General features: G+C 41.0%; 1 protein-coding gene across 5 annotated transcripts in view; it reads right to left on the bottom strand.

Moving 5' to 3' along the window:
* STAG1 (STAG1 cohesin complex component) overlaps positions 1-12,948 on the bottom strand; it is a 373,810-nt gene that overhangs the window by 41,574 nt on the left and 319,288 nt on the right. For all 5 annotated transcript variants that reach the window (XM_077825490.1, XM_077825488.1, XM_077825489.1 and 2 more), the window contains one exon: positions 6,821-6,922. In XM_077825490.1, the coding sequence (XP_077681616.1) occupies positions 6,821-6,922 (102 nt within the window). The remainder of the gene's footprint in view (positions 1-6,820; positions 6,923-12,948) is intronic.

The following is a 12,948-nucleotide window of genomic DNA, read 5'->3' as shown; positions in this document are numbered from 1 at the left end:
ATCTGGCTAGAAATCTGGCATGCCATGAGACGGCAGCAAATCACCAGAGAGCATTCCATAGGTGGAAAGAGCTTGAGATGAGACGAAGGTTAAAGGCCACCATAGATGATCAGCATTAAGAGAAGATTGCATCAGAGTCTCTTTACTGGCAAAATGTGCTGAAAACATTGTGAGAATGCTTGCTACCCCAAACCTAGCACTGCGTGGCACTTCAGATCAGCTCTATGTGCCAAACAATGGAAACTTCTTTAAAATTGTGGAGCTGATGGCTGAGTTTGATGCTGTACTCCAGGAGCATCTAAGAAGAGTCACCACCCAAGAAATATACACACACCACTACCTTGGAAAAACAATTCAAAATAAGATCACACAGTTACTGGCAACAAAAGTCAAACAGAAGATTGTGGCAGATCTGAAGTCAGCAAGATATTACTCTTATTCTGGATTGCACACCTGACATCAGCCATACGGAACAAATGACTTTAATGGAGCGTTTTGTAACAACAACAGAACCTAATGGAAATGTCCCTGCAATGGTGACTGTCAGAGAGCATTTTCTAGAATTTATTGACATTGACGATACTACTGGAGCTGATATGACAAATGTGCTTCTTAAAAAGCTGGAAGATATGGGAATTGCGATAGCTGACGTGAGAGGTCAGGGCTACGATAATGGTGCCAACAGGAGAGAAAAGAACAGAGGAGTGCAGACACGGATCCGAGAGTTAAACCCTCGAGCTTTTTTTGTCCCATGCAGTTCTCATTCATTGAACTTGGTGGTCAGTGATGCAGCATCAGCTTCTAGTGAGGCTGCTGAATATTTTTTATGTAATTCAAAGCATCTATGTATTTTTCTCTGCATCAACTCATCAATGGGAAATTTTGAAGCAACATCTGGGAACATCCTCTCGGACACTGAAACCCCTGAGTGCCACACGATGGGAAAGTCGAGTGGTGGCGATAAAGCCTATCAAACACCAAATTGGGAAGATAGATGATGCCATAGTTGCCATTATGGAGGATAATGCTATGACAGGAATGGTTCGGGAGAACACTGGCAGAGGGAAATGGAATCACCAGAAACACACATAACTTCAAATTTCTGTGTGGCTTAGTGTTGTGGCATGACATACTGTTTGAAATAAATGTTGTAAGCATGAGACTCCAAGGTGTTGACCTTGATATATCTGGAGCAATGGAACAACTGGACAAAGCAAAGTCATACCTACAGTCTTACCGGTCAGATGAGGGATTTCAAAACGTTCTAAAGAGTGCACAGAAGTTGGCAGAGGAACTTCACACTGAAGCTATTTTCCCACCCATTCAAGAATACAAGAGTCACCGAAGAAGACATTTTGATTATGAGGCATGGGATAATCCCATAAGAGACCCCAAACAACAATTCAAAGTTGAATTCTTTAACTAGGTGCTAGATTGTGCAATACAGTCAGTTGAACGTTTCATGCAGCTCAAGGAACACAGCAGTATATTTGGGATGTTGGAGGATATTCCAAAACTCCTCACTATACCTGAAGAAGACCTACACCAGCAATGCAGGGCACTGGAGACAGTGTTGACACATGATGACATGCGCGATATTGATGCGAGTGATTTAGATTATGAACTAAAAGCCCTTTCAAGATACATTTCAGTGGGATCAACTCCAAAGGCTGTTCTGGAATATATGTGCACAAATAAGATGACCACCCTCTTTCCAAATGCTTTTGTTGCTCTGCTCATACTTCTAACACTTCCTGTAACAGTTACCAGTGGAGAACGCAGCTTCTCCAAGCTGAAATTAATAAAGACACCTCTACACTCCACAATGACACAGGAGAGGCTGGTTGGCCTTGCAACCATCTCAACAGAGTATGAGCTGGCCCAGACTGTGGACCTTCAGGAAGCAGTTCAAATCTTTGCAACCAAGAAGGCATGAAAAGCACCACTTTGATCATTCAAACAGATAAAAATGTCAGTGTTTACAATGCAGACAAGAAAAGATACATTTGCTGTTCAGGCATTTGAAAGTTAAGTGTTACTTAAAATTTTTGAACAAGGCATTTTAAGTTGTTAGTTCTCCTTTATTGGGGTAGGTAGCAGAGCAGTACCATGAGAGGAGTAGAACAGGAAGAAGGCAGAATTGAGACCTTTCAAAGTTTGGGTCCAAGCGAGGGGGGCATGGGGGAGTAATTTGAGGTGCCCGCCTCAGGTGCCAAAATGTTGTGAGAAATTGGAGAAGGTGCAGAGAAGAGCCACAAAACTGATTCGAGGGCTGAAGAAAATGCTTTACATTAAAATATTTAAAGAGCTCAATCTGTTTAGTTTATCAAACAGAGGACTAAGTGATCTGATTACAGGGTATAAGTACCTTCACAGGGAGACAATACTGAGTATTAAAGGGCTCTTTAATCTAGTAGAGAAATGCATAACAAGACCCAGTGTCTGGAAGCTACGTATAAGTAGAAGAAGGGCCAAGGGAGCTCACAGTTGAGTACTATTCAAATTCCCATGGTGACTTGGCAAGCAGGAGCTCTGGTGCTCCCAAGCAGTACTTGACAGAAGTTGTGCCATGACCTATTTCTTTATGAAAAACAACAATACCTAACTCTTACATCTAGTGCTTTTCATCCATAGATCTCAAAGCACTTCACAAAGGAGGTCAGTTTGATTATCCCTATTTTAGAGATGCAGAAACTGTTAGTAAATATTAATCCTTTTTCCAATTCTTCTCACATATTAAATTAATTTGCACATTCAGTATTTTCCTACAATCTTTTACAATATTAGCAAAAAGGGTGTCTGAATTCTAAGGCCCAGAGCGTTGGTTCTTAATCTGTAAGTGACTTATATTCAGGAACTTCACATGATCAAGTATTGCATCTGAAGAAGTGGGTTTTTTACCCACGAAAGCTTATGCCCAAATAAATCTGTTAGTCTTCAAGGTATCACCGGACTCCTCGTTGTTTTCAAGTATTGGACTGTACCTCATTATTTCTGGTGCCTCCAAATCTGTGGGAATATAGATGTCTAAGGAAAAGACCCCTCAAACTGTCAAAAAGTGTCTACAGAAATATGGTGTAAACAAGAGTGGGTGATTCATAAGGGGTGCCTATAACCTAATTATGTTCTATGATTGATAACAGGCACTTATTATTGCAGATATTTTCTGTAAGGGATGAAATAAGGATCCACTGAAAGATGTTTTTAACTCAGTGACAACAGCCAGTTGTCACAGCTGTCAGTAATAATGAGTGGAACAGAATTCCCTTTGTCTTAATGTAACCTAAAGATAACATAAAAAATCCATAAATAAATAGGTAAAATGAAAATGTCAGAAACAGAAACAGTGAAATTAAGTGTGGGAAAGCAATTTCCCCTCCAAAATGGAGTTTCTTTGTCTCACACTCTATAAAAAACAGAGGGCTTGAAAGGTAAAGTTGGGGAGTGCAAATCCCACCAGCTACAGAGGAGAGAGACACAGAGGCTCTTTAGCTTACTCCAATGGTGATGATGTACCTATTCTTCCTGTATTCTGCATAGTGCTGTACTAATCTCAGACTGTTACCCTTTGATTAAAAAGTTCCATTTGAGCCTATTATTTGCAATCTCAAATTGTTATTAATTTCAAGCATGTGACAGAGGCAGACAGAGGGAAAGTAACTTGCCAAAGGTCATCCAGCAGACCAGCAGCAGAGCTGGGAATAGAATACAGGTTTAAGAGTCAGAGTCATTACTCACTGGAACAATTTACCGAGGGTTGTGTTGGATTCATTATCAACACTGAATTTTAAATTAAGGTTGGGTGTTTTTCTAAAAGATATGCACTAGGTCAAACAGAAATTTATTTCAGGGAAGGTCTGTGTTATACAGGAAATCATGGTGGTCCCTTTTGGCCTAAGAATTTATAAATATCCTGAGTATCAGCCCAATGGCCTCTTCACTAGGCCACAATGCCTTATGTGGAAAATGTGACGGCTGATTGGCATTGTGGAGAAGAATCAAGAGGGAGCTAACAAGCGCTGAAGTCACAGAAATATGTGGGAAATAGATTATGAAGTGATGCACTGTCAGGAGAGATGTGTTTAGACTGTGGATGACAGGGATGTGGAGGAGGACATACGACAGCTATTAAGGGAAGGAAAAAACATGAACAGAACCACTGATCATTGGCATCCCCAAAAGATATTCCCCCTGCAAGCAAGTGGCATTCCCACCCTGCTGCAAAGTCGGAATACACTTTATCAGGGGTCACTCATCCCTTCCCTGGGTTTTTGCTTTATTGACAAGATAAATAATAACAACTCAATATAAACTCTAGTCCAAGCCATCTCTCCAGGCCTGACTAATCTTTAGGTGTCTTCTATAGGACCTCTCTGTCCCAAACACTAGACCCCTCTGCTCCAAAGAGCTACTTCCACCTCCTTTATATTCAGGTGGAGTTAATGGCCACATCTGCTAGGAGTCATCAGAAATGAACTGGTATCTCCCTGGAGGGTTCCAACATCTGTTAACAGAGATAGACAACAGGCAAACCCTGTAATTCTCTCACACCCTCCCTCCCCCAGTCAATTTAGATGAAGATAAAACTGAGAAGAGGCAGAACAGTTGATAAAAGGGAGATATTGAAAGAGAGATGAATAATATTTTTTGGTGACTTGCTAGTGAATAATACGGGCCAAGGCCATTTGTAATCTAGATAAAAGCAAAAGTATGTTGCATGCAAGGTCCTGGTAAGAGATATGATGAGAAGAACAGAGGTTATTCTGGAGACAGCTGATGATTTCTATTTATTCTGATTCCAAATTAGCTATTACCACTCAAGACAGATATCATGGATAGCTCTCTGTAAATAACTGTTTAATGTACAGCAGCAGTCAAAAAAGCTAACAATGTCAGGAATCATTAGGAAAAAGATATTAAATTTAATGCTACTATATAAATCCACGGTATGCCCACATGTTGAATACTGCAGACAGTTCTGGTCACCCCATCTCAGAAAATGATTTATTAGACTTGGAAAAGGTAAAGAGAAGGACAACAAAAATGATCAGAGGTATGGAACAACTTCCATATAAGGAGAGACTAAAGATTGGAGCTGTTCAGCTTAGAAAAGGGATGACTAAGGGGGGATATGATAGAGGTCTATAAATGCATAAATGGTGTGGAAAAAGTGAAGAGACAGGAGTTATTTACTCCCTCGCATAAGACAAAGAACAGGGGTCACCCAATGAAATTAATAGGCAGCAGGTTTAAAACAAACATAAGGAAGTATATCTTCATATAACACACAGTCAACCTCTGGAAATCATTGCCAGGAGATGTTATGAAGCCAAAATATAACTGGGTTCAGAAAACAATTAGATATGTTCATGGAAGATAGGTTCATCAATGGCTATTATCCAAGATGGTCAGGGATGCAACCCCATTTTCTGGGTCTTCCTAAACCTCTGACTGTCAGAAGCTGGGACTGGATGACAGGGGATGGATCACTCACTAATTGCCCTGTTCTGTTCATTCCTTCTGAAGCATCTGGTACTGGCCACTGTCGAAAGACTGGATACAGGGCTACATGGACCATTAGTCTGACTCAGCACATCCATTCTTATGTAGTTCAGCTATTACCAATCTTGGATCAGTGACACTGATGATAATCTCAGAGAGTGAAATTCACTGCTGTGCTGATGGCCAGCCCCAGCCTTTTTGCCCATGAAATAGGTGGAGAAAGAACCTCTTCCCAACACAGACCTTCTGCACAGTGGTGAATTTAACCTCCCCACTACTTGATATTCCCTGTTAATACATCGAAGGAAAGTGTTCAGGGGATCATCAACAAGGGGAGTGCTTCTAGTGGGCTCCTGCACAGACTGGTTCTCAAGTCAATGTTATTCAAATTTTTACCAGTGATCTAGAAGAAAATATAAAATTGCTATTGATAAAATTGAAGACAACACAAAGATTGATAATTGGTAAATAATGATGAGGACAGGTCATTTATATAGACTGTTTGGTATACTGGATGCATTCAAATAACACATTTTAATATAGCCAAATTCAAGAATAAAAAATGCCTGACAAATTTACAGGGTTGGATACTGTATCCTCGGAAGTAGTTCTTCTGAAAAGGACTTAGCAGTCATAGTAGATAACCAACTGAACATGAGTTTCCAGTGTGATGAGTGGCCACAAGGGGTAGTGTGATCCTTGGATGTATAAGCAGGGGAATAACGAGTATGAGTGGGGAGGTGATATTATTGCTCTGTATCCAGTTCTGGTGCTCTGTGTCCAGTTTTTATTATTTATTTTATTTATTTTATTATTGCTCTGTGTCCAGTTCTGGTGCTCACACTTCAAATGTAGGACAACTGGTGAGGATTAAAAAAGAGCCACACGAATAATCTGAGGACTGGAAAACATGCTTTGTAATAGTTAGAGACTTAGGAGCCCAACTTTAGGTTCCTGTTTTTCAAAATGTTGCCTGAGTTCCTTAAGTCCATATTTAGAGAAAACATGATGCAGCACTTCCAGCTTCTTATGTGAAAGGAGAAAACACCATCACTATCCACTTAGACCCCCTGGGCATTGATGGGTGGACACAGTAGGAACCACCACTACCCAGACTAGCCTTCAAGGTCCCTCTTCTCTCCTTTTCTTCCCATCTGAAGCTCTGTCCTGCTGACTAAATCTTTGACAGAGAAAGGAATGAGAGATCCTTTTGGCATTAGACTGGCTTTTGATTGGGAGTATAGGGCATTAGACAAAGCCAAGCACAGGGATTTTTTGGAATGAGGGATTATATGAGCATAAAAACTAATATTCTTACCTGCTGCAAACTGAGAATCAGTGTCTTCGCACATTGGATTTTATCAATTTGCCTTGTTTTACTCAATGTTTCCTTAATGATATCGCCATAGTCATTGTAGTACTGTGAGAAAAGGGGAAAAATAAACTTTTAAAGGCAGAATTTATTATTCAGCATAACTTTCATGATTTTCATAATAAAAACAGTTTACTTGTCATTCCTGTTTTGAGAAGGCAGTAGTTTCAATAAAGCCCTGCTCCTGAATCCATGTGACAGATATGCAATGACCTGATACGTAAATTCAGACTCATCAGTGGCTGGGACCCACCTACCCAGTGATGAGGTCAGCAATTGCTTTAATTGTCAGTTCCTTTTTAAAAAATGGAATGAAAAATATAAATCAAAATTATTGCCTACTGTGCTGGGAAGATAGTTTGAAGGTGATTGCCTAAAAATTAGGTTTCAAAAGATCTCACTCTTAGAAACTAAAATAGGACTATATTAGGCAGCTCAAAATTGATTACACATGTATCCAAAGAATGAAGTATCAACAGAAATAATAGAAATTATTTTATATTTTAAATAAGGAGTGAACGGATGGCATGATACCTCTACTATAAACAAACTTCAACAAACCCCTGTAGATGGGATGGTTGGGCTATTTTTTTCCCTTTATTACTGTTATTATTTATCATGTATTTACATTGTGCATGCAAAGTGCTTTCCAAACACTCAGAAAGATGGTTCTCGCTCTAAGGAGCTCACAATCTATGAAGAAGCAAATAGAATAGGATAACAGGAACATGAACAAAAATAGACAAATAATATACAATTAATATACAAGTCACCTTGATTCACTAAAAGTAGCAGAGCAGAACTGGATCTTTAAGAGGGATTTAAATATGGGCAGGCTAGGGGCCACACAAACGAACTCTGGAAGGTCATACCAGACACAGGGGTCAGGCTAACAGAAGAAACAGAGGTGATCGTGAGATGCTGACCAACAGGAGCACCAGGCTGGGAATGCTGTTAGAGAGGAATCGACAGGGATCAATGTAATGCTTGACAGAGGAGGATATGCAAGAAGGGACAATGTTATCTAGAGCTTTGAAGGTGGTGACAAGAAATTTACATTTGAGACAACAGCAGAAGGGGGACCAAGGCTGTAGGAGGAACTTCCAGGTTAAGTAGGACACATTATCCGATGGGTTTCAGAGTCTTCTGCAGTTTCCACAGTATGCATCCGATGAAGTGAGCTGTAGCTCACGAAAGCTTATGCTCAAATAAATTGGTTAGTCTTTAAGGTGCCACAAGTACTACATTATCAGATGGTGACTCTGACTAATACCTCTGAGGGCACATACTGCAGGCAGGATATCACCAAATATTTGTGAAGATAGGCCAAGCAAGTCACCAGCATCCATTGAACACCAGTGCAAAGGAGGACTGAAGTATGGGTCTGGACCATACAATACAAATGCGAGCTTGTGACAGGGCTGGCTTTACCAGTGGTTGGGTCTCTGGGTCACAACTGTCCCCCGTCTTTAGCTTCCCCTGTGGTGGGTGCTCTGACACAGTATTGGTCTCCCTTCTGGTAGATGAGAAAAGGAGTACTTGTGGCACCTTAGAGACTAAGAAATTTATTTGAGCATAAGCTTTCGTGAGCTACAGCTCATTTCATCAGATGCATTCAGTAACTCAGTCCTCTGGCCTTCGTGTCCATGCCTTTCCGGGGTAACAAAATCTAACATCCCCCAAAAAGGAGTTTCTGGACCAACTCTGGGCCCCTGAAGGCCTCACACACCTACTGCTTACGCTGTCTATTCACCTTATCTCAAGGGGATTTATACCAACTTTGTGAGTCTCCCAAACAATCCAACACAGGATAGAGAGAAGGATTTCTTAATCCTTAAGGACAAGCTACTCCCTTTTCTGGTGCTTAAGTTAGCTACTGCCACTTATGGACACCCTTTTCCTGCAAAAAGGACTCCTGTTGTACCCTCACTCAGTGAGCTCTTAGGATAAGGCTATCCTTCCCTGCTATCCTCCCCCTTTCTTTGCTTTCTGGCTCTCTTTTAAACTCCTCCTCCAGCTGGAGCAGGCTTTGCAGGTGCGGTAGGGCGTGGCCACTTAAGCCCCAAAACAGTACCTTAACTTCTCTTCTATCCCAGTGTAAGGTTTATATACCCCATCACAGGGCCATTATTGGCTACCTTGTTTACCTACACTACACAGTGACCATCTATGTTGGCACTGGAAATATTTCATGTAAAGTGTTAAATAATATCGGGTCATCTCTGTGCCTACTGTCCAATTTAGTCCCAGGCAAAAGGAGGAAGTAGTCTGAGAACTAGGGATCTAGTCTGTAAACAACTGAAGCATGAATGGGGCGGGTGATTCCTGCAGTTGGTGGAGCCTTGTTGAAAGTTATAGTTGGGAAATTGGAGCATATGTTGGTGTGAACGTAACAGGTAAAATGAAAGTAAGACTAGCCAGTATGCAACTATAAAAGAACACAGGGTGAAAACCAGGCTGGAAGTTAAAAGTTCTTCCTAGATCTTGTCAGCATGAGCTGAGGACTGATAATTCACCTTTCAAGCAAGAAGCAGAACTCCCCCTCACTCCCGGGTCAGAGAAAGGCATCTCTGTACCTTGGACGCCCACCAGCTCATGTAGAGTCCAAGGATGGAATCCAAGAGGAAGAAAGCTATGCATCTAGTACTTGAGACCAGTATGTGGGAGAACCACCAAACTGAGCCACACATAAGTGTCTGCAGTCTGATTTTGTACTGGGAACTACAACTAAATTGAGTATTATTCCACACTCCTCAACTATAAAAGCCTCACTGGAATAACATCTAAGGTTTTACAGCTTAACCTCCACCTAAGAATATTTTAAGACACTGCAGGTGAAATACCCTACTGCAGTCAATAGCAAAACTCCTACTGACATCAATGTGGTCAGAATTTCACCTGCAGATTCTAAAATTGTAATCTAAAAACCCCGTTTGCAGGAGAAAAGAGACATTTTTATGCTTTAACTCTTATACTATAAAATGTGATTTACAGAGTAACTGTTAAATAACTTAATTTTTAATATATTACTTGAGTAATGCATTAAGAAACTTTTGCCTCAATTTCTTTTTCTTTCTGTAAATGACAAATGAGTGCCTGTAACTGAATGGAAGGTGAAATCCCCCATAATCTGCTTCTGGATTGGTTTTGTAGTGTGATGTAAGAACAAGGGAATTGTGCTCCATCGTGATCTATCTTTTTTGGTTATTTACTCTTAATGAGTAATAATTAACATAGAATTTAGTTTATTATGTGGATGGAGTCCTGAACCCTCTTTCTTGAGCTATATTGGATGATGATTAAGTCAGGCTTTTTCCTGTAGAAATGTCAGTCTTCTTACAAAACTTTTCCAAGTTATTTATTAAGACTTGGTTCAGTTTGGGTTCCAAGTGACTAATACCCCTGTAATCCTGGATGTGGCATTTCTCTGGTTGTTTCTTATAGCTACTAGACTTGCAAAGAGATTATCTAGTTGTGATAACAGAAAGTAAGATGTTCCATGTTGGTTTGATCTAATTAGGGTCTGATACGGGAAGGAAGGTGGGTTTCCATTCAAGAGCAGAGAGCCTAGGATTGTGACAGGTGTTTTAGAGATTTGTCACTGCGCAAGAGCCCAATTAACACAAAGTCAGAAGGTGACTTTCTGGCAACTAGTGTCAGATTAGAATATTTTGTCCAGATATTTTACGTTCTATATATTCTATTACATGGTTCAGACAAGCATGAGATCAATACAGGTCATGCCAGGCCTATGAAACAATCACCCTGCCACATGTCCACAGAGTAGGAGAATGGAAGAGAGAATGGAAGATCCAGAAGTTGGAAACTGCAGACATTACTGAACCATCTAGAAGTCACTAGGTATCCCCCATGGGACCGCACACCCAGCTGGGTTTGTACTTGGTGTGGCTCAGACATGCCTCCACTGCCACTACCAGCACTACCGTGGCTACACTGTTATTTATACTCATGCCAGCTTGATGAGAGCTAGTGCGAGTATGTGTACATGAGCAGGGGAATCACTCCCCTAGCTTGTATTGTAGACATCTCTTAAAGAAATATTTATATGAACAATCTCCTTTAGGACACACCTGCCAAAAACTCTGTCCAAGGAGGCAAACAAACCATATTTGTAATGCTTTGAGATGATATGCAGAGCACCATGTGCCCACTGTGCAAATCTCCATAGATAATGAATTTTATCATTTGGCCAGAGTGTCAGACAGGCGTGATCCTAACAGCACCCCAATGCAAGAGGCAGAGGGCTCACTGGTTAGTGGTAGTGAGGTTCCACGGGACTGACCAGTTCAGCGTACCCACTCACTAATGTCATAACCTGTATCTAAAAAAGGGTCATGTAAGATATCAATAGAAAGTGACAACATACTGATCATTAATGTTATTGCCGGGTGTATGCATGGAGGAGAAATTCAAAATTAGAAACATATTGGGAATTATGTTCTTAAAGTGTGTTTGACAAGCTGTGGTGAAGTTGCCTCATTATAGATAAAGGAATATCTGCCACCTTGAAGATATTTCCGAAGTACATTAAGAAACAGTGGGAATGCAATTTGCATAAAAGGTAAACAGACCCATCAAGGCAACAAAGGGAGGAGATAACCACTCTGCATCATGTCAGGGGGAGGAGATTGCAGGAAACAGATAAATTTCCATTTTAGCCAACAGCAGCAGGGGAAGAAACATGCATGAAACTTCCTTCACCAGGAACCATCATGTCATCTTCCTCACAGCTTCAATCAACTTTACTTTGGGGCGGGGGGGGACCTTCAGAAGAATCAATTTCAAATGTTCACTGTACTATAAAAGAGAGGCACAAAGTTATCTTTTACCTAAAAAGACAAAGGAATCAAACACTTTGAAGATCCTGACCAGAGGGGTCGACAGCCATCTTGCTGGAAGGCAGATTGGTAAAGAAACTCTCTTGAACAGAGGGTGTAGCTTGTTGTATTTAGTCTTAGCCATTAGAAAGCATTTTTCACTTTTATTTGCTTTCAACCATTTCTAACTATATCCTTTTATACTTGAACTAAGTGAAAATCCTCTTTGATTGCTCCCCCCCAGCCCAATGCCCATGAAGGGAGATGTGCAGGTAGACATGTCCCATCACAGCTTGAACTCCGGGGGAAGGGAATAAAAATCCCTGCCATGAAAAATGCGTCACGGACCATGAAATCTGGTCTTTTGTGTACTTTTACCCTATACTATACAGATTTCACAGGGAATACCAGCATTTCTCAAACTGGGGGTCCCGAGCTAAAAAAGGATTGGGGAGGGTGGGGATGGAGTGTTGCATGGTTATTGTAGGAGGTCATGGTATTGCCACCCTTACTTCTGTGCTGCCTTCAGAGCTGGGTGGCCAGAGAGTGGCGGCAGCTGACCAGGCGCCCAGCTCTGAAGGCAGCGCCCCAACAGTAGTGCAACAATACCATACTATGCCACCCTTACTTCTGTGCTGCTGCCTTCGGAGTTGGGTCAGGACTCCTACAGTTACAACACTGAAATTTCAGATTTAAATATCTGAAATCATTAAATTTATGATTTTTAAAATCCAATGACCCTGAAATTGGCCAAAATGGACCATAACTTTGGTAGGGCCCTAGTTATAGTGCTTGAGGAGTTCACACTTGATACCTGAAGAAGTCTAAGTACAGAACCCACAAGCAGTTTGGGGTTTGTGCCCTGGTTAGTAACAGTGTGCCCTGAGGTTCATATTCACATTTGCGAGACACTCTAGATAGCCTGACACAGACATAGGTCAAATTTTTCAAAAATAGGAGCCTCAGGTTAGATTCTAAAGCATAAAATTCTCAAAAGGGCTTAAGTGTCTTTCAGTAGGTTCCTAAAACCTTTAGGTTCAGGTTCCTAAAATGACTTAAGTGCTTCTGAAATGGGATTTATGTTCTTGGTATAAAAAGTCACTTGTCAGGCAAACTCAAATGCCATGAACAGAGGCAGCTAACAGAAGAGTTTCAGAGGGAGTATAGACAGGGAATGTGAGAGGCTTTCCTTCCAGGTTCAGGTCTATGCACAATTTCAAGATGGTCAGCAATGGA

The sequence above is a fragment of the Eretmochelys imbricata genome, chromosome 9 (genome assembly GCF_965152235.1).
Source record: "Eretmochelys imbricata isolate rEreImb1 chromosome 9, rEreImb1.hap1, whole genome shotgun sequence".
NCBI lineage: Eukaryota > Metazoa > Chordata > Testudines > Cheloniidae > Eretmochelys > Eretmochelys imbricata.
The sequence above is the reverse complement of the archived record's forward strand: the minus strand, read 5'-3'. Positions and strand labels throughout refer to the sequence as shown.